We start from the raw sequence: 25,684 nt of genomic DNA, 5'->3' as shown, positions 1-25,684 counted from the left end.
TTACCTTTTTTTGGTCAACATCATTCACAATGGAAGAAGAGGCATATGTTTCAAAGAAATATGAAGATTGCTGACATTCTGGCAGATTGCTGTATTTCATTTGTTTATATGTGGCCTTGCTTCAGTTAGTTTGAGGGTACCAGTGGACTGCAGTTCATATACATGTCAGTGCAGAAGTTTATTAGGTTATGGTGTTCACAGGGAGTTTCTAGTGATAATATTACAGGTTGAGTATTCCATATCCAAATATTCCGAAATACGGAATTTTTTGAGTGAGACTGAGATAGTGAAACTTTTTGTTTTCTGATTGCTCAATGTACACAAACGTTTTTTAATACACGAAGGGGGTCATTCCGAGTTGATCGCTTGCTGCCGATTTTTGCAGGGATCTGGTGAAAAAACGGCATTTATGCGCATGCGTATGGCCCGCAATGTGCACGCGCGACGTACGGGTACAAAGCTCTTTGTGGTTGTGCTCAGGTTCTAGTGAAGTTTTCAGTCGCACTGACGGCCACAAGAAGATTGACAGGAAGGGGGCATTTCTGGGTGTCAACTGACCGTTTTCAGGGAGTGTTTGCAAAAACGCAGGCATCTCTGAAAAAACGCAGGCGTGGCTGGGCGTTCGCTGGGCGGGTGTATGACGTCAAATCCGGACACGAATAGGCTGAAGTGATCGCAAGCGCTGAGTAGGTTAAGAGCTACTCAGAAACTGCACAGACTGTTTTTGCTGAGCTCGGCTGCACATGTGGTCGCACTTCTGCTAAGCTAAAATACACTCCAGGGTGGGTGGCGGCATAGCGTTTGCACGGCTGCTAAAACTAGCTAGCGAGCGATCAACTCGGAATGACCCCCAAAGTTTTAAAAGTATTCTATTAAATGACCTTCAGGCTGTGTATATAAGGTGTGTATGAAACATAAATGAATTGTGTGAATGTACACACACTTTGCTTAATGCACAAAGTTATTAAAAATATTTGCTAAAATTACCTTCAGGCTGTGTGTATAAGGTGTATATGAAACATACAGTAAATGCATTCTGTCCTTAGACTTGGGTCCTATCGCCATGATATCTCATTATGGTATGCAATTATTCCAAAATATGGAAAAATCCGATATCCAAAATACTTCTGGTCCCAAGCATTTTGGATAAGGAATACTCAACCTGTATTACTATGAAGAGAAAGGGACTACACTGACATGTTATTAATTCATATTCTCCTGTTCATAATAAGCCCATTTGCTTATTGCTGTTAAAGTTGAACATTTCTACTTGTATGCCAGAGTATCCAGCCTGATAGGCAGTAGTTTGGCTTACACAAGAATTACTCCAATACTGTTCAGTGTCATGTAACACTGCAAGCCTTGGCATTCACCTCTTTATAATTAGAACTATTAGAGCATTTGTTGGGGCCTTCTGGGGAGAAAGCAGTGCACGTTTAGGCATAGGGATCAGTGATACCTAGCCTGTAGCAATTTGCTGTATTTTACACATATTCATTCTGCCAGGAACACCAGGCAAATACAGATTATGCCGGACAAATTTTAAGACCTATTGCAACATATTATGTATTATGTATTTCAGCCATAAAATCCCAGCAATACGCAAATGATCAGACTGAAAAGTTATGTATACTTGCCTGTACATAAACTGCAGTATGAGTGATGTGGACCAATTGTAATCTAAATAAGAGTCATACTGTATGCTAAAGGGAGTTTGAGTATGGTGAGGAATATGGCCATGTTTCCAGTCATATATATTTGCTAGAAAGTTGTGGTGAAGTACCTAAAAGTGCACCCAGGGGTGTGTTTTGGTGCCTGTGGAAAGGCATTTGCTAATCAGCTAAAAGGATAGGGGAAGCTGTTCATTTTGGAAATGTTTGACTCATACACCTGAGGGACACGTTCTCATAATGCCTTTATTCTGGATTCTTAGGATTAATTAACGTGAAATACTTTAAAGCTTTTTGTTAATTACAAATAAAAAACAGACAGTAATTGATTACATAAGTATTTATCCTTCTTGCTTTAATACTTGGTATAAATATATTTATCTGCAATGACCGCTTTTGTGAAGATTGGTAAAGTCTCTGCCAGCTTTTTCCATATTGCTGGAGAACCATCAGGATGGACTAGGGCCATTGAGGAACAGCAGTTGTCCAATCGCTCCAGAGCTTCTCCATGCATTTGTTGTTTGGCCCTGACTGGGCCACTCCAGGATATTTATACGTTTGTATTTTAGTCACTCCAATGTGACTTGCTGTATGATTTGGGTCATTGTCCTGTTGAAATATAAAACTTGCAAATTTTCTTATGCCGGGTACACACTAGACGACATTGTTAACGATGTGGCTAATTCCGACGGATCGGAGCGACACATCGTTAAAAGCGTCCAGTGTGTACACACTAGGTCGTTAGCGATGCGCACTCCCACGGATCGCTAGCATCAGCCCCAGTCTGCTGTACATGCAGCTCAATCTGGGGATGTCGCTAGCGATGCCATGCTGCAGAACTGCTTGCCGGATACACATATCGTTTAGTGTGTACCCGATATAACTGTTAACAATAGAGCACAGCCAGACTTTAATTAAAACTGTTTGTGGAGCATCCACAAATTTTGTATACAGGCATGCTTCAACATGTCTTCATTATACGACCCGACTTAAATGCTCTATGGGGGAGATTCAATTTGGCGCAAACAGTTTTAATTAAAGTCTGGCTGTGCTCTATTGTTAACAGTTATACCGGATACACACTAAACGATATGTGTGTCCAGCAAGCAGTTCTGCAGCATGGCATCACTAGTGACATCCCCAGATTGAGTTCCATGTACAGCCGACCGGGGATGAAGCTAGCGATCCGCGGGAGCACGCATCGCTAACGATCTAGTGTGTACACACTGGACGCTTTTAACGATGTGTCGTTCCGATCGGTTGGAATTGGCCACATTGTTAACAATGTCATACTGTGTACCCGGCATAAGAAAGTGGCAAGTTTTATATTTAAGCAGGACAATGACCCAAATCATACAGCGAGTCACACTGGAGTGACTAAAATACAAACGTATAAATGGCCCAAAGCCAAACATCAAAATAATTTTATTTCAATATGCTACTAAAAAAAAGTATCTGCCTTGAGAACAAACATAAATTACAGATTAAGGTATATGAGAACATTGAATTATTATATATATTATAGTGTTGTTGAATATGTACAGGTAGATATGAGAGCATATTCTTATTTAGTTTAGATTATATGTGGATAAAACATTTATCAGAAATTCATATAATATATAGCAGTGGTTCTCAACTCCAGCTCTCAAGTACCACCAAGAGGACGTCTGATATGGGTTTCTTTTATCATACACAGGAACATTAATATGTTTTGCTTGGTTGTTATATTTTCACAGATAAAGAGAAATACTGCGCTGGCCGGGAGCTACTTAGAAGTACAAAAGCATTGCCGCTATGCGATGCTTTTGTACTTCAGCAACGGGGCAGGGACTGACATGCGGGGCGGGCTAGCCCTGTGCTGGGCATCCCTCCACATGTCTGGGTTCCTGATCGTAGCTGTGCTAAATTTAGCACGGCTACGATCAAGTCGGAATCGCCCCCTGTGTCATCTCTGAATAAGGTCCTCAGTATCTCCATACTGTATATTGTATGTATCTATGGTTACCATTATCTTTGTTAGAGTAACATAGTGCAGGTGTCTCTAGTGAGGGCAGCCACTAACTATTGCTAATATTGTGTATCTGTGTGCAATAATGTCTTTGTTGCTGATGGTGATACTCTGTAAATGGGTGAATTAGGCTCCTACATCTGTTTGTATAGTTATACTAACATATGGGTTGCAAAACTTTATTTTATGACTGCGTTTCAGGGGACTATAAAATAAATCTCATCTCCACCATGATAACTATCAGTATTTATTTTCTAACTATATACACCACATACCACCACAGGCAAACGTCATATCCTTTCCCTCTATCATCAAAATGTTATAAAAAAAAATCTTCTCCTGTTTATAATATCACTATAAATTGATAGATTTGGGTACATGGAAAGTGAAATCCGTTATTCAAGGAGTGACCCACCGACCGGATTCCTAAGATCATGTAATTAGCCTGCATAGACTATTCAGACCTCCATCCTGTATAATGTGACTATCGCTTCTGCTTATCAGGTTCACAACTAAAAATCTTCTACTTGGACAATTGATTGACAGACCTTTTCTTGACCTATTAGATTGCAGTTAATTTACATAACTATTTTAGTAGTAGTTGAGGAACTGAGGGTCTAACTCAGACCTGATCGTAGATATCTGATCGTAGATGTGCTACGATCAGTTTCACAGACATGCGTGGGGAAGCCCAGCACAGGACTAGTCCGCCTGGCATGTTTGTCTCTGCCTCCCCCCCTGCACGGGTACAAATGCATTGCAAAGCAGCGATGCCTTTGCACCCGCTGAGTAGCTCCCTGCCAAAGCAGCTCCTGCGTTTGACGTTCTAATGCCGTTGGCACGCCCCCACCCGCCCTGTGACCGCCTCTGCCTGCCAATCAGGAAAAGGCGATTTCAACACTGAAATGCTGATCGCATCTCACTGGGCTCCGGGATGCGCATGTGCAGTGCGGCCGCTGTGCTTGCGCAGTCCACAAAGTAATTCAAACTGCGATCGCTGCCGCTGCAGAGATGCGGTCTGAATTACCCCTGAGCCACTGAGGGAATCTAACTAAACTAAATCTAAACCAAGCTGAATCTGTATTATACTATGTCTGTCCTTACTAGTTGAAATCTCAATTCAGTCCTGTAGATCTATTCTACAATAGAAATTGCCTCACAGATTAACAGCAGTCCGTATCCTACTGCCCGTCAATCTAGAGCGAACCCACCCCCTTATATTGATATTTATCTATTCATCCTGTTGTTGACCCCTCTCAATTCATATTGCTTTAATCAACTTTATTATTTGTAATGTGTCATATCATCCTAACAATAAAATCTAATCTAATTAAATTTTATGTCCCTCAGCAGCCTCCGTTTGACATTGTTATATATATATATATGTTATTGCTAAATGATAAATATTTTGCGTAATAACCCACTGTGTTCTGAGATGTGTAATCATTATTATTTATTTTCAAAGCATTACATACTGTATACCCTGTATTACTAGTTGTGTTAAGAAGCCTGCGATAGACAGTGGCGTGCAGCAGTATTATAGATAGAAAAATAGGCAAGAAACATGTTAGCACTTCACTTGGATCACTTTTATCCTGCTGACGTCCACAATAATAAAGGTGACACCTTTCTGTTTTATTTTTTTGTAGTTCATTTTATTTTCCTAATTGAGTTACCTTTCCATCCTGATCCCACTGTGTGAGATGCTGTGACCACTATTGCATCTCCCATAGATCAAGTTTAAATTATGGCTCAAATAAAACGCAAATAGTGGATTTGAAACTGTTTTAAAAAGCAGGTGAGACACTTTTTGTAATGGGTCATTTCATAAAGTATAGGACACAATACATGAAAAATGTATGGTAATCAAACTATACTTTAAATCAGTTCATCTTACGTCCTAGAGGATGCTGGGGTCTGTATTAGTACCATGGGGTATAGATGGGTCCCTTGGGAGCCATGGGCACTTTAAGAGTTTAATAGTGTGGGCTGGCTCCTCCCTCTATGCCCCTCCTACCAGACTTGGTGTAGAAAATGTGCCCGGTGGAGCTGGTCACAGCTAGGAGAGCTCCTAGGAGTTTTTAGTTTTGTTGTTTTTTTTAAAGAGTTTCGGCACAGGGAGGCTGCTGGCAACAGCCTCCTTGCTTCGTGGGACTTGGGGGGGGGGGGGGGGGGGGAGTAGTGTCCAACCCTAGAGGTTAATGGCCACGATCTCCGCTGACAGAACACTGAGCTCCTGAGGGTGATGATCGCAAGCCCCCGAGGCGACCGCTCACTCCCGCAGCACTGCGCCACCCCCTAACAGAGCCAGAAGACATAGAGTGGTGAGTAGGACACCGGTGACCCGACAAGCGGGGAGCCGGTGAGAATGGCGGCGTCAGGGTGGGAGCGCCACGCTCACGCTGTGCTCCGGAGGGCTCAGAGGCACACTGTGAGGGGCGCCCTGGGCCAGCGCAATACCCTACAAACTGGTCACTCTAGCTATCAGGGACTCTGTCTACTGCCAGCAATGTATTACCTCAGGCCAGTATAATCTTCTAAAGTGCGGGAAGATGCGCCATTACAAGGGGGCGGAGCTTCTCAGAGCGGATCCAGCACTCACCAGTGCCATTTTCTCTCTTCAGTTCCACAGACAGAGACGCTGACAGGGAGCGCTGACCCTCCACATAACTTTAGCTATCCTGTGCGGTACCAGGGGGTTATAGAAGGGGGGAGGGGTTTTTTTTTTAGTCACATATCAACTGTGTAGTCTATTTAGGTTACTCAGTCAGCGCCAGGCTTTTATTCTATAACTGCCTACTGGGGCGCTGTGTGTGCTGGCTCCTTAACTCTGTGTCTCTCTGAAGGTACTTGGGGAAACTATGTCTGACATTTTCCTGTGTGTGTACATATATCTCACATTGCCATGTCCAGGGACTCTGTATCTTGTGCTGCAGAGTGTGCATCTTCTCCAGAGGAATCCATTCCATGTACTCAGGAATGTAATATAATGTCTCAGCCTGCTGAATCCAAACCTTTGTGGGTGGCTTCAATTAAGGGAGGGAATGATATCCCAGATTTCATCTAGGATAACTCATAATGAGACTGAAACACAGGTTTTGAGGAAATCTGTAGAGGTTTTGTTGTGTTCTGTTCCCAATACCTCCTTAAGATCCCCGGGTATATGTCCACAATAACGTGCTTTTGCCCAGATAATGCCAGTCGACACTGATACCGACTCTGATATGGGAGACGGTGAAGGGGATATACGGGGGGTGAGGCATCCCTTGCTAAGGGGGTGCAGCTCATGATTGAGGCCATTAGGGATGTTTTACACAATGCTGAAAAGGTACCTGAGCAGGACGAGTAGGCTTACTTTACAGACAATAAGAAAGCCTCCCTTACCTTCCCTGCATCTAAGGAATTAAATGCACTGTTTGAAAAATCCTGGGAAAACCCGGAGAAAAAATTCCAGATCCCAAAAAGGGTTCTCATTGCTTTTCCTTTCCCTGAACAGGATAGGAAAAAGTGGGAAAACCCCCCTATAGTAGACGCTTCTAGATTGTCTAAAAAGGTGGTTTTACCTGTCCCTGGGTCTACCGCTTTGAAAGAGCCGGCAGACCGCAAGATTGAGACTACGCTGAAATCCATATACACTGCTTCAGGCGTGGCACAAAGGCCCACTATCGCTTGTGCATGGATTTCTAAAGCCATAGTAAAGTGGTCAGGCACATTACTAGAGGATTTAGATACTATGGATAGAAGTGACATTGAAATATTTTTACATCACATACAGGTTTCATGGTGGAGACCATGAAGGACCCTTGGTCATCTGACTGTACGGACGTCTTCCATTGCTGTCTCTGCATGCAGGGGACTCTGGCTGTGCCAATGGTCTGCGGACGCGGAATCTAAGAAGAGTGTGGAGAACCTACCCTTCACAGGTCAGGCTCTGTTTGGGGAAGCGTTAGATGCGTGGATCTCTACGGCAACTGCTGGTAAGTCAACCTTTCTTCCCTCTGCTGCACCACAGACTAAGAAATCATATTATATGTCTGCGATGCAGTCCTTTCGGACCGCTAAAGCAAAAATGTCCAAATCTCCATCCACTTTCATTAGAGGTGGCCGGGGAAAATCCCGAAAACCTACACCCGCAGGTCCCCAGGAGCAGAAACCTGATGCTGCTTCCGCAAAATCCTCGGCATGACAGTGGACCCCCCAGCCAGGAGTAAGGGCAGGTGGGAGCAAGACTATGAAATTTCAGTCATGTCTGGGAGTCCTCTTGCCTGGATCCCTGGGTACTGGAAATTGTTACCCAGGGGTACAGACTGGAGTTTCAAGAACTCCCGCCTCACAGATTCTTCAAATCGGGCTTGCCACCTTTGCTGACAGAAAGTGCTATCCTACAGGAAGCCATTCAAAAATTGCCAAGGTCATATATCATGTCATTGTTCCGGTTCCACCTCACCTACACCACAAGGGTTATTACTCAAACCTGTTTGTGGTACCGAAACCAGATGGTGTGGTAAGACCAATATTAAACCTAAAATCATTGAACCCCTACTTGAGGTAATTCAAATTCAAGATGGAGTCTCTGAGAGCAGTGATCTCGGGTCTGGAGGAAGGGGAATTCCTGGTATCCCTGGATATCAAGGATGCGTACCTTCACATCCCGATCTGGCCACCTCACCAGGCTTATCTCAGATTTGCGCTGCTGGACTGTCACTATCAATTCCAGGCGCTGCCGTTTGGCCTCTCCACGGCACCAAGAGTGTTCACCAAGGTGTAAACATAATTACTTATCTGACGACCTACTGATAAAAGTGTCTTCCAGGGAGAAGCTGTTACAGAGCATTGCTCTCCCGACTCAACTACTCCAGGATCATGGATGGATCCTGAACCTTCCAAAGTCGTATTTAGAGCCGACAAGGAGACTGTCCTTCCTGGGGATGATCCTCGACACGGAAGTACAGAGCGTGTTTCTTCCGGAGGAGAAAGCATAGGTGACACAAACAATGGTCCGGGATGTCCTGAAGCCAGCCCGAGTATCGGTTCATCAGAGCCTTCGCCTTCTGGGGAAGATGGTTGCCTCCTACGAGGCTCTACAGTACGGAAGATTCCATGCACGGTCTTTTCCAACTGGATCTCCTGGACAAATGGTCGGGATCTCATCTTCACATGCACCAGAGGATACGTCTGTCACCTAAAGCCAGAATATCGCTCCTCTGGTGGCTGCAAACTTCTCACCTACTAGAGGGCCGCAGGTTTGGGATTCAGAATTGGATCCTCCTAACCATGGATGCAAGTCTCAGAGGTTGGGGAGCAGTCCCCCAGGGGGAAAACTTCCAAGGAAGTTGGTCAAGTCTGGAATCCATCCTTCCGATAAACATTCTGGAAAAAGGGCCGTGTACAACGGTCTTGTACAAGCGGCACATCTTCTAAAAAAAGATCAGGCCATTCAAGTTCAGTCGGACAATGTAACGACAGTGGCCTACATAAACCGACAAGGTGGAACGAAGAGCAGAGCTGCAATGTCAGAGGTAAAAAGAATCATCCTCTGGGCGGAAAAGCACGCGGTGGCGCTGTCAGCAATCTTCATTCCGGGAGTGGACAACTGGGAAGCTGGCTTCCTCAGCAGACACGATCTCCATCCGGGAGAGTGGGGCCTCCACCCAGAGGTGTTCGCAGAGGTGACAAGTCTTTGGGGTGTACCTCAAATAGACATGATGGCCTCACGCCTCAACAAGAAGCTTCGGAGGTATTGTTCCAGGTCGAGGGATCCACAGACAGTGGCGGTGGACGACCTGGTAACTCCGTGGGTGTTCAAGTTAGTGTATATGTTCCCTCCACTTCCACCCATCCCAAGGATTCTCAAACTAATAAAGAGAACAAGAGTTCAGGCGATCCTCATTGCTCCAGACTGGCCACGAAGAGCTTGGTACGCGGATCTTCTAGATCTAGAGTTACTGCTGGAAGATCCGAGTCCTCTTCGAGAGGACCTTCTGCAACAGGGGCCGTTCGTTTATCAAGACTTACCACGGCTACGTTTGACGGCATGGAGGTTGAACGCCAGATCTTACCTCGGAAGGGCATTCCGAACAAAGTTATTCCTACCCTGATACAGGCTAGAAAGGGAGTAACATCAAATCATTACCATCGGATTTGTAAAAAGTACGTGTCTTGGTGCGAATCCAAGAAGTTTCCTACAGTGGAGTTTCAACTTGGACATTTTCTCTTCCTGCAAGCAGGTGTGGAAGGTTCACTATGGTAGGCCGGCGGTCGGGCTCCCGGCGACCAGCATACCGGCGCCGGGAGCCCGACCGCCGGCTTACCGACAGTGTGGCGAGCGCAAATGAGCCCCTTGCGGACTCGCTGCGCTCGCCACGCTACGGGCACGGTGGCGCGCTACGCACGCCACACTATTTTATTCTCCCTCCAGGGGGGTCGTGGACCCCCACGAGGGAGAATAAGTGTCGGGATCCCGGCGCCGGTATACTGTGCACCGGGATCCCGTCAGTCGGCATACTGAAGACCACCCGGTGTGGATGTGGGCCTGCGCCTGGGTTCCATAAAAGTCCAGATTTCGACCTTGTCCATTTTCTTCTAGAAACAATTGGCTGCCCTCCCTGAGTTTCAGACTTTCTTGAAAGGGGTGCTGCACATCCAACCTCCCTTTGTGCCTCCAACGATACATTGGGACCTTAACGTGGTACTGCAGTTACTGCAATCGGATTTGTTCGAGCCTTTGCAGGAGGTTGAGGTCAAGTTTCTTACTTTGAAGACTGTCACACTGTCTGCTAGATGTGTGTCGGAATAGGGGGCATTGTCCTACAAGAGCCCCTATTGATTTTTCATGAAGATAGAGCTGAGCTCAGGATGCGTCAGTAATTTCTTCCGAAGGTTGTGTCGGCTTTTCATATAAATCAACCTATTGTGGCGCCAGTGGCTACTGATTCCTCAATTACTTCAAAGTCTTTGGATGTTGTGAGGGCTTCGAAGATTTATGTGAAGAGAACTTCTCTTCCCAGAAAGTCGGACACTATGTTTGTCCTTTATGATCCCAACATGGTTGAGTGGCCTGCTACTAAGCAGACAATTTCTCGCTGGATCAGGGTCACTATCCAGCATGCTTATTCTACGGCAGGATTGTCGTGTCCTAAATCCGTTAAGGCCCACTCTACTCGTAAAGTGGGTTCTTCCTGGGCGGCTGCCCGGGGAGTCTCGGCTTTACAGCTTTGCCGAGCAGCAACTTGGTCAGGGTCGAACACGTTTGCTAAGTTCTACAAGTTTGTTACTTCGGCCTCTGAGGACCTACGGTTTGGTCAATCGGTTCTGCAGGAGCCTCCGTGTTCCCCCTCCCGTACTGGGAGATTTGGCACATCCCTATGGAACTAATATGGACCCCAGCATCCTCTAGGACGTAAGAGAAAATAGGATTTTTAATACCTGCCAGTAAATCCTTTTCTCATAGTCCGTAGAAGATGCTGGGCACCCGCCCAGCGCTTCGTTCTCCTGCAGTTGTTACTTGGTTCGGTACTACCTTGTTCCTTGGTTAATTACTGCATTGTTACTCGATTAAGTACTGTTGTTCAATCGTTGCTGACTTGTTCGAGCTAGTTAGCTTGGTTTGCCTTTTTATGTGTGAGCTGGTGTGAATCTCACCACTTTCTGTGTATTTCCTTCTCTCGAAGTATGTCCGTCTCCTCGGGCACAGTTTTTAGACTGAGTCTGGTAGGAGGGGCAAGGAGGGAGGAGCCAGCCCACACTATTAAACTCTTAAAGTGCCTATGGCTCCCAAGGGACCCATCTATACCCCATGGTACTAATATGGACCCCAGCATCTTCTACGGACTACGAGAAAAGGATTTACCGGTAGGTAATTAAAATCCTATTTTTGACACGTGACTCATATTACATTTCTGTTTTTCAAAGGGCTCTGATACAAATTATTCAAATCTGTAGAATCCACATGAATTATCAATGTAGCCTGTTTATCTTCCTGATTAATTATGAAGATGTAGGAAATATTTCATATGGTGATAATATATAAAATAAGTGGCTGTTTTTGCATCCACTTCAACAACTTCCATATACAGTATGTTCAAAGTTGACACATGCAGGAAACTGATATGCGAAAATTATATTGATTTTTAATTATCTCACAATATAGTATGATCTTTTAGCTGAAGAAATATACTAAAATGTTAGCGGTTATGTGATATGTAATTTTTGCATTAGTGTGTCAATCATAAGTTTAGGGTCTTATAAGTGTATAGTATAACAATCATAAACATAATTGGGAGAGCAGGTTCAAATAAATATATAAGTCCCCTCAGTTCCTATGTTTAGTCTGTTGTAAAATGAGTCACGCATATAAACATTAAAATGTATCTACATATTTTCCTGCTTCTAAGCATTAATTATGACTGTCTACCCCATATATTAGTGTCATATTTTTATAATGTAGAATTTCAGCTTCATTTCTGTGTGTGGTACATTTAAACTTCAAAAAATTAACAGGAAAGGTAACTGAGTCACGTGGAATGACCCTACTCCTGAAAAACAAAATGACACCGAATTGCTGGGATTAGTAGAATGATAGCATTTTGGACCTCATTCAGCTTAGATCGCTATTGAGACAGAAATAGCAATTTTCTCAATCCTGCTTCTGCTAAAAATCGCATGTGAAGAGCCGCCCATAAAGGTAAAAGAGGCCGACCAATGCAATTGCAAAACTGCATATGCAGTCACAGAAATAGAGTACCATCAACAGATACTCAGAATAATGAGAACGATGTGACACTAAGCGCCATGTTTTAATTCGCAGCTGGCATCAGATGCACGCCACAAAAATAGCCATGACACTCCTCCGTTTTCCCAACCACTCCCCGCAAATGCCATGTGTATGCCCATGAATGCCTGTTGCCTGTCAATCACCCTGCGATCACATCCCGGCAAGATGCCATCGCATAAGAATTGCAAATGTTGGGCCGTGCATGTGCAATGCGTTTCCTGCGCATGCGCAATTGTCTGATAATCGGCCATTTGTGATTTAGCAAAATTGCAACTGAAGCTGAATTAAGCCCTTTGTCTCTTATAGAGGGGATCACTGCACAAATAACAACAAAAGTGCATCTCATTTTTTAGCAAAAGGTGCAAATGTGAATGGCCAGAGCAACACTTAAAATATGTACCATTACTATTTCAGATCTTAAAATATTATACTTTCTCTAAATATTCTACATGATATGTAATATTTGGGAACAGTATGTTTGTGTGTGTGCATGTATCTCTTACTTCCCGATATGTTAGAAAGCTGAGATTTAACATAGGTGTTCTTCAAGTGGGAAATAGGGAAAATACATAATTAGGATTTTACTAAACCTCCCCTAAGGGGATAAAAAGGGGGTTGACATAATGACGTCATTACCGATGCGTGGCTTGCGTTGAACGATAACGCCCAAGCGGACGATCGGATCAAAATTTGGATTTCACCTCAGGTGTGTAGAATTTAATAAACCACAAAAAATGTTACCGTCTCTGCTACGGGTGCGCCTCTGGTAATGCCAAGAGCCATGGATTAATATTTACTTACATTAAGATGTCTCAAATTTACATCTCTATAGATTTACCAAATTTTAAGACTCATTTATATGTACAACCATGAAAATCTCTCACACATAGTTTTTTAAGAGGGATCTTATAACAGTGTAGCAAACATACTGGTGTCTAAATCTCTGCTGTGGTAATTAATATAGATTTTTCTAGTTATAAGAAGCATACCTGAGTTAATCTTTTGTGTTACAGGGTGCGTGTGTATGATATGCGATGCAGCAAATCTCTCTGTTCCTTGTATGCCCACAACTTGGGAGTCTCGGCCGTGCGCATGGATGACTGGAAGGTGGTTTCTGGAGGAGAGGAGGGTCTGATCTGTACTTGGGATCAGAGAATGGGTACCAAATTATGGGAGATGCATGCAAGGTACTGTTTATTGTGTGATTTACTGCTCTATTCATTAAGCTGCAAACGTAAGTTTTGTAAATGCACGTTTCTGCCTTTTTTCATTGGTTAGAGACACTCTCCAGCGCTATGCATATAGCATTACATGCAACTGGAGGACCTGTCTATTGAGAAGAGGATTACGTGCAGTTCGCTCCATACATCCAGCCACCACACTCATGTCATGTACCATAATTAGCAGTTCTGAAATTCTTACAGAGAGTGGCTTTTTGCACTGGTAAACGCATGGACACTAAGCAGATGTCAGGACAGTGGGGGCTAGATGTATGCAGGGAACTGCAGTCTGTTCCTCATCTAAAAGGAAATCCTTTAACGGCTTGTAATGTTAGATTCATTCTGCTTGATAATGTATCAAAATATTAAAAAACATAGTTTCATTTCAAAACTGATAAATACAGTAGTATTCTAATATTACTGACACAGGCTCATATACTGTATATCTGTGTAGGCATAAAATACTCATCTGCTGCATTCTACTTTTGTGTCACTAGATGGAGTCATGCAACTGTGTTATACATAATGCAAGAAATCAGAATAGCAATGTCCTTTTTCCATCATGAATCTTTCTTCCAAAATTCAAACCTTCAAAACTTTCTTAATGATAAGTATAATATACAGTACCAGTCAAAAATTTGGTCACACCTTCTTATTCAATGGTTTTTATTTATTTTCATTATTTTCTACATTCTAGATTAATACTGAAGACATCAAAACTATGAAAGAACACATATGTAATTATGGGCCTAATTCAGACCTGATCGTTAGGCTGTGTTTTCGTACAGTGGGCGATCAGGTCTAAACTACGCATGTGTATGCCCCGCTAAGCGCAGGTGCAAAGCGGATTGCCGCTCAGCGTTGGGTTTGTACGAAGGATCCAGTGGTTTGAAAAACGAGGGCGTGTTCATGCGTTTGCAGAGAGGGTTCCTGATGTCAGTTCCGGTCCAAGACAGGCTGACGTGTCCGCAGCGGCTGAGTAATTCCTGGGTTAATCAGAGACTGCACAAAATCTGCTTGTACAGCTCTGCTACACATGCGTTCGCACACTTGTAAAGCAAAAATACACTCCCCTATGGGCGGCGACTATGCAAACGCAGGACTGCAAAAAAAACCTAACGAGTGAACAGGTCTGAATTAGGCCCTATGTTGTAAACAAAAAAGTGTTAAACAAATCAAAATATGTTTTATGTTTTAGATTCCTCAAAGTAGCCCCCTTTTGCTTTGATGACAGTTTTGCACACTCTTGGCATTCTCTAAATCAGCTTCATGAGGTAGTCTCCTGGAATGGTTTTCCAACAGTCTTGAAGGAGTTCCCAGAGGTGCTGAGCACTTGTTGGCTGCTTTTCCTTCACTCTGCGGTCCAACTCATCCCAAACCATCTCAATTGGGATTAGGTTGGGTGATTGTGGAGGCCAGGTCATCTGACGCAGCACTCCATCACTTTCCTTCTTGGTCAAGTAACCCTTACATAGCCTGGAGGTGTGTTTGGGGTCATTGTCTTGTTGAAAAACAAATGATGGTCCCAGTAAGCGCAAACCAGATGGGATGGCATGGTGCTGCAGAATGCTGTGGTAGCCATGCTGGTTAAGTGTGCCTTGAATTTTGAATAAATCACCAACAGTGTCACCAGCAAAGCACCCCCACACCATCACACCTCTTCCTCCATGCTTCATAGTGGGAACCACACATGCAGAAACCATCGGCTCACCTTCTCTGCGTCTCACAAAGACACGGCGGTTGGAACCAAAAATCTGAAATTTGGACTCATCAGACCAAAGTACAGATTTCCACTGGTGTAATGTCCATTCCTTGTGTTTCTTGGACCAAACAATTTTCTTCTTCTTGGTCATCCTCAGTAGTGGCTGCTTCGCAGCAATTCGACCATGAAGGCCTGATTCAAGCAGTCTCCTCTGAACAGTTGATGTTGAGATTTGTCTGCTACATGAACTCTGTGAAGAATTTATGTGGGCTCTAATCTGAGGTGCTGTTAAGTACCCAGTACCCACACTGGCAAAAAAACCTTAAAACGGTTTTCTCTCCATTTTAAGCACCAGATTACCTCAGCCAGTATAAAAAAAGCGGGAATACCGCGCGCCATTGAAGGGGCGGGGCCTTCACTATGAGCGGATCCAGCAGCTCACCAGTGCCATTTTCCCCCTGCAGTGGACACAGTCACTGACTGACAGGGACATGCAGCTCCTCCGGAAAGACTCCAGATTACCTCAGCGGTACCAGGGGGTCATAGCAGGGGGGAAGCGGTTATTGGTGTACTAAGTCCCCTATCAGGGTACTTAGGCTGCGACCCAGCTAAGCTTGGCATTAGCGATAAGGGCGCAGTGGGGGCTGGCTCCAAATAACTCTGTGTCTCCCTGTAGCGCTCTTTGTGGGTCAATTGTGCTTAACCTTTTCCTGTGTGTGTGCTGTCACATTTACATTATGTCAGGCAAAGAGTGTGTTTCTTGTACAGCGGAGTGTTCCTCTTCACCAGGGGGCTCACTACTGGGTACTCAGGGCAGTGCACCTTCCCCGAATAGCGGGGCTGAACCAGAGTGGGTTAATTCCGTTAAGGCAATTTAACCAATACAGAGAATGCAGGCTCTGAATTTGAATCGGGCACAATATGGAATAAAAATTAATTTTATGATTGTAATTGCTGATCAATCCTTTTTACATATATCATGCAGCTCCTACTAGGTAACCCAGAATATTATCCTTGAACCATAAAAATTATATTCAGTACTACAATTGATATAGACTTAGGAGCGCTCCTAAGTCTATTTCAATTGTAGTACTGAATATCATTTGTATAATTCTGTTAAGGGAATGATCTAAAATATTTCTACAAAACTATCCCGCAATGAGAAAGAGATGCAATACTTAAGACAGACTGTGGATGAGTTTTTGAACAGAGACTCAGTCCCCAAACCAGCGTCTCAATCCCCTCCCATTTGTTCGCAAAAACGATCTCTGTCCCATATCCTGCAGTTTGATTCTGACGCTGACGAGTCAGACATGGAGGAGGGTGAGGTGGATTTGGAGGGGGGGATGCTACTCTGTCACAGGGAATAGAGGCTATCAGAGATGTTCTGCAAATTCCTGATAAGGTGTCAGAATTGTGAGGAATCTTATTTTAATGTAAAAAAGAAGTCCTCAGCCACTTATCCTGCGTCAAAGGAATTGAATACCCTGTTTGAAGAACCGTGGGTTAATCCTGATAAGAAATTTAAAATCTCTCTATAAGGTTGCGCTCATCTTTTCCTTTTCCTCTGGAGAATAGGAAAAAATGGGAAAATCCACCGATAGTGGACGCAACAGTCTCTAGGCTGTCAAGAAAAATTGTATTGCCTGTCCCTGGTGCAGCCTACCTAAAAGAGACAGCTGATCGTAAAATTGAGACTACACTCAAATCATTGTACACGGCTGCTGGGGTGGCCCAGAAAACCACTTTCTCTAACGTCCTAGTGGATGCTGGGAACTCCGTAAGGACCATGGGGAATAGCGGGCTCCGAAGATTCGGCATCTGCAGACCACTGACGCGTGGTTTACCTCTTGCGCCTCTGGAGGCCGTAGAGGCACCTCTGGATTTTCCTTTAAACCTGGCTGTCCGAAAGGACTGTAAATTTTAAGCTGAATAAGATTTCCTGGCTGGGGGAGCTGCGGAAGGAAGATACATAGACTTACCCGCAGTAACTTTGGAAATCCATTTGTCTAGTTCGTCTACAGACAAGGCCTCTCCTGTGAATGGTAGGCCTTCCATGCCTTTCCTGGAGTCCGCATCAGCAGTCCACTGGCGTAGCCACAAGCCCCTGCGTGCTGACACATTCCCCTTAGACAAGGAATCTAACCCCCTGACCATTTAGCAATGGCTTTTGTGATCCACGCACATGCAATAATAAGAATTTACTCACCGGTAATTCTATTTCTCGTAGTCCGTAGTGGATGCTGGGAACTCCGTAAGGACCATGGGGAATAGCGGGCTCCGAAGGAGGCTGGGCACTCTAGAAAGATTTATGACTACCTGGTGTGCACTGGCTCCTCCCACTATGACCCTCCTCTAAGCCTCAGTTAGATTTCGTGCCCGGCCGAGGTTGGATGCACACTAGGGGCTCTCCTGAGCCCTTAGAAAGAAAGTATAGATTTAGGTTTTTTATTTTCAGTGAGACCTGCTGGCAACAGGCTCACTGCAGCGAGGGACTAAGGGGAGAAGAAGCGAACTCGCCTGCTTGCAGCCGGATTGGGCTTCTTAGGCTACTGGACACCATTAGCTCCAGAGGGATCGACCGCAGGCCCAGTCCTTGGTGTTCGGTCCCGGAGCCGCGCCGCCGTCCCCCTTACAGAGCCAGAAGCAAGAAGAGGTCCGGAAAAACGGCGGCAGAAGACATCAGTCTTCACCAAGGTAGCGCACAGCACTGCAGCTGTGCGCCATTACTCCTCATGCACACTTCACACTCCGGTCACTGAGGGTGCAGGGCGCTGGGGGGGGGGCGCCCTGAGCAGCAATAAAAACACCTTGGCTGGCAAAAATACCACAATATATAGCCCCAGAGGCTATATATGTGGTAAATACCCCTGCCAGAATCCAGGAAAAAGCGGGAGAATAGGCCGCGGAAAAGGGGCGGAGCTATCTCCCTCAGACACACTGGCGCCATTTCTCCTTCACAGATCCGCTGGAAGGAAGCTCCCTGGCTCTCCCCTGCAGTCTACACTTCAGAACAGGGTAAAAACAGAGAGGGGGGGCACTAAATTTAGGCGCAATATATATATATATATATATATATATAATATAAAAAGCAGCTATAGGGGACATAACTCAGTTAGTCCCTGCATTATATAGCGCTCTGGTGTGTGCTGGCATACTCTCACTCTGTCCCCCCAAAGGGCTTTTGTGGGTCCTGTCCTCATTCAGAGCATTCCTTGTGTGTGTGCGGTGTGTCGGTACGGCTGTGTCGACATGTTTGATGAGGATAATGATGTGGAGGCGGAGCAGATGCCTTTAGAAGGGATGTCACCCCCTGCGGGGCAGACACCTGAGTGGATGGGCTTATGGAAAGTAATGAGTGCACGTATAGACTCCTTATATAACAGCCGACTTCTCAGCTCGTGCCTGCCCCGGCGTCGCATGGGTCGTCAGGGGCTCTAAAACGCCCGCTACCACAAGCAGACTCAGATGTTGACACTGATACTGACACCAGTGTCGACGACGATGAGTCTAACCTGATGCCTACTAAGGCCATTCACTGCATGATTGAGGCAATGAAAGAGGTGTTACAGGTACCACTAAAGTACAGGTACCACTAAAAAGGGTATTATGTTTGGAGAGAAAAAACTACCCGTAGTTTTTCCCCCATCAGATGAATTAAATGAAGTGTGTGAAGAAGCGTGGGCTTTCCCTGATAAAAAATTGGTAATTCCTAAGAAGGTATTAATGGCGTTCCCTTTCCCGCCAGAGGATAGGTCACGTTGGGAAACACCCCCTAGAGTGGATAAAGCGCTCACACGTTTGTCTAAAAAGGTGGCACTACCGTCTCCGGATACGGCCGCCCTCAAGGAACCTGCTGATAGAAAGCAGGAGGCGATCCTGAAGTCTGTATATACACACACAGGCATTATACTTAGGTCAGCTTGGATGTGCAGTGCTGCCGCTGCGTGGTCAGATAAACTGTCAGAAAATATTGACACATTAGACAGAGACACGATCCTGTTAACCATAGACCATATAAAAGACTCAGTCTTATATATGAGAGATGCACAAAGGGAAATCTGCCGATTGGCATCTAAAGTAAGTGCATTGTCCATTTCTGCTAGGAGAGGCTTATGGACTCGCCAGTGGACAGGAGATGCAGATTCAAAAAAGCACATGGAAGTGTTACCATATAAGGGTGAGGAATTATTTGGGGATGGTCTCTCGGACCTAGTTTCCACAGCAACGTCTGGGAAGTCAGCATTTTTACCCCATGTCCCCTCACAGCCTAAGAAGGCGCCGTTTTATCAGGTTCAGTCCTTTCGGACCCAGAAAAACAGGCGTGGAAAAGGCGGGTCCTTTCTGTCCAGAGGCAGAGGTAGGGGAAAAAGGCTGCAACAAACAGCAGGTTCCCAGGAGCAAAAGTCCTCCCCCGCTTCTTCTTCCAAGTCCGCCGCATGACGGTGGGGCTCCACAGGCGGAGCCAGGTACGGTGGGGGGCCGCCTCAAGAATTTCAGCGATCAGTGGGCTCGCTCACAGGTGGATCCCTGGATCCTTCAAATAGTATCTCAGGGGTACAAACTGGAATTCGAGGCGTCTCCACCCCACCGGTTCCTAAAATCTGCCTTGCCGATTGCTCCCTCAGACAGGGAGGCGGTGCTAGCGGCAATTCACAAGCTGTATTCCCAGCAGGTGATAATCAAGGTACCCCTACTTCAACAAGGCCGGGGTTACTATTCCACACTATTTGTGGTACCGAAACCGGACGGTTCGGTGAGACCCATTTTAAATTTGAAATCCTTGAACACATACATAAAAAAATTCAAGTTCAAGATGGAATCGCTCAGGGCGGTTATTGCGAGCCTGGACGAGGGGGATTACATGGTATCCCTGGACATCAAGGATGCTTACTTGCATGTCCCCATTTACCATCCTCACCAGGAGTACCTCAGATTTGTGGTACAGGATTGCCATTACCAATTCCAGACGCTGCCGTTTGGACTGTCCACGGCACCGAGGGTATTTACCAAGGTTATGGCGGAAATGATGATACTCCTTCGAAAAAAAGGGAGTTTTAATTATCCCGTACTTGGACCATCTCCTAATAAAAGCGAGGTCCAAGGAACAGTTGTTGGTGGGAGTAGCACTATCTCAGGAGGTGCTGCACCAGCACGGCTGGATTCTGAATATCCCAAAGTCACAGCTGGTTCCGACGACACGGCTACTGTTCCTGGGTATGATTCTGGATACAGTCCAGAAAAAAGTGTTTCTCCCGGAGGAGAAAGCCAGGGAGTTGTCATCTCTAGTCAGAGACCTCCTGAAACCAAAACAGGTATCAGTGCATCGCTGCACGCGGGTCCTGGGAAAGATGGTGGCTTCTTACGAAGCAATTCCCTTCGGCAGGTTCCATGCCAGAATCTTTCAGTGGGACCTGTTGGACCAGTGGTCCGGATCGCATCTTCAGATACATCGCTTGATAACCCTGTCTCCAAGAACCAGGGTGTCGCTACTGTGGAGGCTGCAGAGTGCCCATCTTCTAGAGGGCCGCAGGTTCGGCATACAGGACTGGGTCCTGGTGACCACGGATGCCAGCCTTCGAGGCTGGGGAGCAGTCACACGGGGAAGAAACTTCCAAGGACTATGGTCGAGTCAGGAGACTTCCCTTCACATAAATATTCTGGAACTAAGGGCCATCTACAATGCCCTAAGTCAAGCAAAATCCCTGCTCCTACACCAGCCGGTGCTGATCCAGTCAGACAACATCACGGCAGTCGCCCATGTAAATCGACAGGGCGGCACAAGAAGCAGGATGGCGATGGCGGAAGCCACAAGAATTCTCCGATGGGCGGAGAATCATGTACTAGCACTGTCAGCAGTGTTCATTCCGGGAGTGGACAACTGGGAAGCAGACTTCCTCAGCAGACACGACCTCCACCCGGGAGAGTGGGGACTTCATCCAGAAGTCTTCCAGATGCTGGTAAACCGTTGGGAAAAACCACAGGTGGACATGATGGCGTCCCGCCTCAACAAAAAGTTAAAAAGATATTGCGCCAGGTCAAGGGACCCTCAGGCGATAGCTGTGGACGCTCTAGTGACACCGTGGGTGTACCAGTCGGTTTATGTGTTCCCTCCTCTGCCTCTCATACCAAAGGTATTGAGAATAATAAGAAAGCGAGGAGTAAACACCATTCTCGTGGTTCCGGATTGGCCAAGACGAGCGTGGTACCCGGAACTTCAAGAGATGCTCTCAGAGGACCCGTGGCCTCTACCGCTCAGACAGGACCTGCTATAACAGGGGCCCTGTCTGTTCCAAGACTTACCGCGGCTGCGTTTGACGGCATGGCGGTTGAACACCGGATCCTAAAGGAAAAGGGTATTCCGGAAGAAGTCATTCCTACGCTTATTAAGGCCAGGAAAGATGTTACGGCAAAGCATTATCACCGCATATGGCGGAAATATGTTGCATGGTGCGAGGCCAAAAAGGCCCCAACAGAGGAATTTCAACTAGGTCGATTTCTGCATTTCCTGCAAGCAGGAGTGAATATGGGCCTAAAACTAGGCTCCATTAAAGTACAGATCTCGGCTCTGTCGATTTTCTTTCAAAAAGAACTAGCTTCAGTACCTGAAGTTCAGACATTTGTGAAAGGAGTGCTGCATATTCAGCCCCCATTTGTGCCTCCTGTGGCACCTTGGGATCTCAACGTGATGTTGAGTTTCTTAAAATCACATTGGTTTGAGCCACTAAAAACCGTGGATCTGAAATATCTCACGTGGAAAGTGGTCATGTTATTGGCCTTGGCTTCAGCCAGGCGAGTGTCAGAATTGGCGGCTTTATCATGTAAAAGCCCTTATCTGATTTTCCATATGGATAGGGCAGAATTGAGGACTCGTCCCCAGTTTCTCCCTAAGGTGGTGTCAGCGTTTCACCTGAACCAGCCTATTGTGGTGCCTGCGGCTACTAAGGATTTGGAGGACTCCAAGTTGCTAGACGTTGTCAGGGCCCTGAAAATATATGTTTCCAGGACGGCTGGAGTCAGGAAATCTGACTCGCTGTTTATCCTGTATGCACCCAACAAGCTGGGTGCTCCTGCTTCTAAGCAGTCTATTGCTCGCTGGATTTGTAGTACAATTCAACTTGCACATTCTGTGGCAGGCATGCCACAGCCAAAATCTGTAAATGCCCATTCCACAAGGAAGGTGGGCTCATCTTGGGCGGCTGCCCGAGGGGTCTCGGCTTTACAACTTTGCCGAGCAGCTACTTGGTCAGGGGCAAACACATTTGCAAAATTCTACAAATTTGATACCCTGGCTGAGGAGGACCTGGAGTTCTCTCATTCGGTGCTACAGAGTCATCCGCACTCTCCCGCCCGTTTGGGAGCTTTGGTATAATCCCCATGGTCCTTACGGAGTTCCCAGCATCCACTAGGACGTTAGAGAAAATAAGAATTTACTCACCGGTAATTCTATTTCTCGTAGTCCGTAGTGGATGCTGGGCGCCCATCCCAAGTGCGGATTGTCTGCAATACTTGTAAATAGTTATTGTTAACTAAAGGGTTATTGTTGAGCCATCTGTTGAGAGGCTCAGTTGTTTTCATACTGTCAAACTGGATATAGTATCACGAGTTGTACGGTGTGATTGGTGTGGCTGGTAAGAGTCTTACCCGGGATTCTAAATCCTTCCTTATTATGTCTGCTCGTCCGGGCACGGTGTCCTAACTGAGGCTTGGAGGAGGGTCATAGTGGGAGGAGCCAGTGCACACCAGGTAGTCATAAATCTTTCTAGAGTGCCCAGCCTCCTTCGGAGCCCGCTATTCCCCATGGTCCTTACGGAGTTCCCAGCATCCACTACGGACTACGAGAAATAGAATTACCGGTGAGTAAATTCTTATTATTGCATGTGCGTGGATCACAAAAGCCATTGCTAAATGGTCAGGGGGTTAGATTCCTTGTCTAGGGGGAATGTGTCAGCACGCAGGGGCTTGTGGCTACGCCAGTGGACTGCTGATGCGGACTCCAGGAAAGGCATGGAAGGCCTACCATTCACAGGAGAGGCCTTGTCTGTAGACGAACTAGACAAATGGATCTCCAAAGTTACTGCGGGTAAGTCTATGTATCTTCCTTCCGCAGCTCCCCCAGCCAGGAAATCTTATTCAGCTTAAAATTTACAGTCCTTTCGGACAGCCAGGTTTAAAGGAAAATCCAGAGGTGCCTCTACGGCCTCCAGAGGCGCAAGAGGTAAACCACGCGTCAGTGGTCTGCAGATGCCGAATCTAAGAGAGGGGTTGAGGGTCTCCCATACACAGGGGAGGCTTTGTTTTGAGACGAGCTGGATAAGAGGATTTCGAAGGCTACCAGAGGAAAATCCACGTATCTTCTGTCTGCGGCTCTTCCCTCTCGTCGCACTTCTTAAGGACCATCCTTCCGGTCCTTTCGATCCTCCAGGTTTTGTGGTACGTCCAGAGGTGGCTCTCACACCTCTCGATGTACCAGAGATTGAGGGCGCCAAGCATACGCCGTTGCTCAAGCTGAACAGAAGTCCGTTACCAAGACTACAGCATGACTGTTCTTTTCCCCGCCAGGCAGATACCAGGGTGGGTGCTCGACTTCAGTCACGTGTGGGATGTCACCTGCCAGTACGCCTGGGCCAGGGATTTCATTCGGTGGGGTTACAAAATAGACTTCGAGTCCACTCCCCCAAAGAGATTCTTCACTTCAGGTTTGCCAGCTTTCCAAGACAAATGAGTTATTCTTCAACAGGCCATTCAGAAGCTTCTTGTTCAGGGAGTGGTGATTCCAGTGCCAACTCACCAACGCAACAAAGGCTTCTATTCCTCTATTCAAATTTGTTTGTAGTGCCCAAGCCGGACGGCTCGGTCAAGCCCATCCTCAATCTGAAATCTTTGAATCCATATCTACGGATTTTTAGATTCAAGATGGAATCGCTGTGGGCTGTCATTGCGTGTTTAGAGGAACAGGAGTTTTTGGTATCCTTAGATATCAAGGATGCATAATTTCACATCCCCATCTGGCCTCCGCATCAAGCGTACAGTACTTTGGTTTTGCCCTCAAGGAGGACCACTATCAGTTCCAGGCCCTTCCCTTTGGACTCTTGTCAGCTCCCAGGGATTCCACCAAGGTGATGATGGAAATGATGTCCCAACTCCGACTACAAGGGATGAATGTTATCCCTTACTTGGACGACCTGCTCATAAAAGCACCATTCCAGGAACAGCTGCTCCGGAGCATTGCTCTCACTCAGGATCTGCTCACCCGACATTTTGAATCTGCAGAAGTCCCAGTTGGAACCAACACAACGACTGCATTTTCTAGGGATGATCCTCGACACTGTGGGCCTAATTCAGACCTGTTCGCTCGCTAGTGGTTTTTTGCAGTCCTGCGTTCACATAGTCGCCGCCCATAAGGGGAGTGTATTTTCGCTTTGCAAGTGTGCGAACGCATGTGTAGCAGAGCTGTACAAACAGAATTTGTGCAGTCTCTGAATAGCCCAGGACTTACTCAGCCACTGCGATCGCTTCAGCCTGTTCAGGACCGGAATTGACATCAGATACCCGCCCTGCAAACGCTTGGACACGCCTGTGGTCTTCCAAACACAAACGCCTTCTCCCTGTCAATCTCCTTGGGAACGCCCATGCGAATGGATCCTTCGCACAAACCGATCGCTGAGCGGCGATCCGCTTTGTACTCGTGCGACGCACCTGCGCATTGCGGTGCATGCGCAATTTAAACCTGATCGCCTGCTGTAGGAAAACGCAGCCTAATGTACAGGTTTGAATTAGGCCCTGTGTCTCAACGGATTTTCATGCCTCGGAACAAGGCCCAGGCACTTCAAGCTATGGTAGCTTCCTTCGAAGCAGTTCCGTACGGAAGGTTCCATTCCCGCCCTTTTCAGTTGGATCTACTCTCCAAATGGACGGGGTCACACCTCCATATGCACCGGATTGTCCGCTTGTCCCCCTGCTCTCGTGTGTCTCTTCTGTGTTGGTTGCAGAGCACACACCTGTTGCAGAGTCGGTCTATCAGCGTGGCGAACTGGATTCTCCTGACCACAAATGGGAGCCTCAAGGGTTGGAGAGCGATCACACAGGGCTCTCACTTCCAGAGCCGCTGGTCCAATGAGGAATCTGGTCTACCGATCAACATTTTTGAGTTAAGGGCAATATTCGACGCTCTCTGTCAGGCTTTTCCTCTTCTGCAGGGTCATCTCATTCAGGTGCAGTCGGACATCATTCGCCAAGGAGGAACCAAGATCAGAGCCTGTATGAGGGAAGTGACCAAAATCCTACATTGGGCGGAGACGTACGCTTCCT

At 46.2% G+C, this 25,684-nt stretch overlaps 1 protein-coding gene across 1 annotated transcript in view; it reads left to right on the top strand.

Annotated features, from left to right (window-relative positions):
* The window catches only part of FBXW8 (F-box and WD repeat domain containing 8), a 435,985-nt gene that overhangs the window by 386,325 nt on the left and 23,976 nt on the right, over positions 1-25,684 (top strand). Inside the window, exon 9 of the mRNA XM_063964341.1 lies at positions 13,465-13,638. Coding sequence (XP_063820411.1) covers positions 13,465-13,638 — 174 coding nt within the window. The remainder of the gene's footprint in view (positions 1-13,464; positions 13,639-25,684) is intronic.

The sequence above is a fragment of the Pseudophryne corroboree genome, chromosome 1 (genome assembly GCF_028390025.1).
Source record: "Pseudophryne corroboree isolate aPseCor3 chromosome 1, aPseCor3.hap2, whole genome shotgun sequence".
Classification (NCBI taxonomy): domain Eukaryota; kingdom Metazoa; phylum Chordata; class Amphibia; order Anura; family Myobatrachidae; genus Pseudophryne; species Pseudophryne corroboree.
Note: the sequence above shows the minus strand (reverse complement) of the source record. Positions and strands in the feature narration are given on the sequence as shown.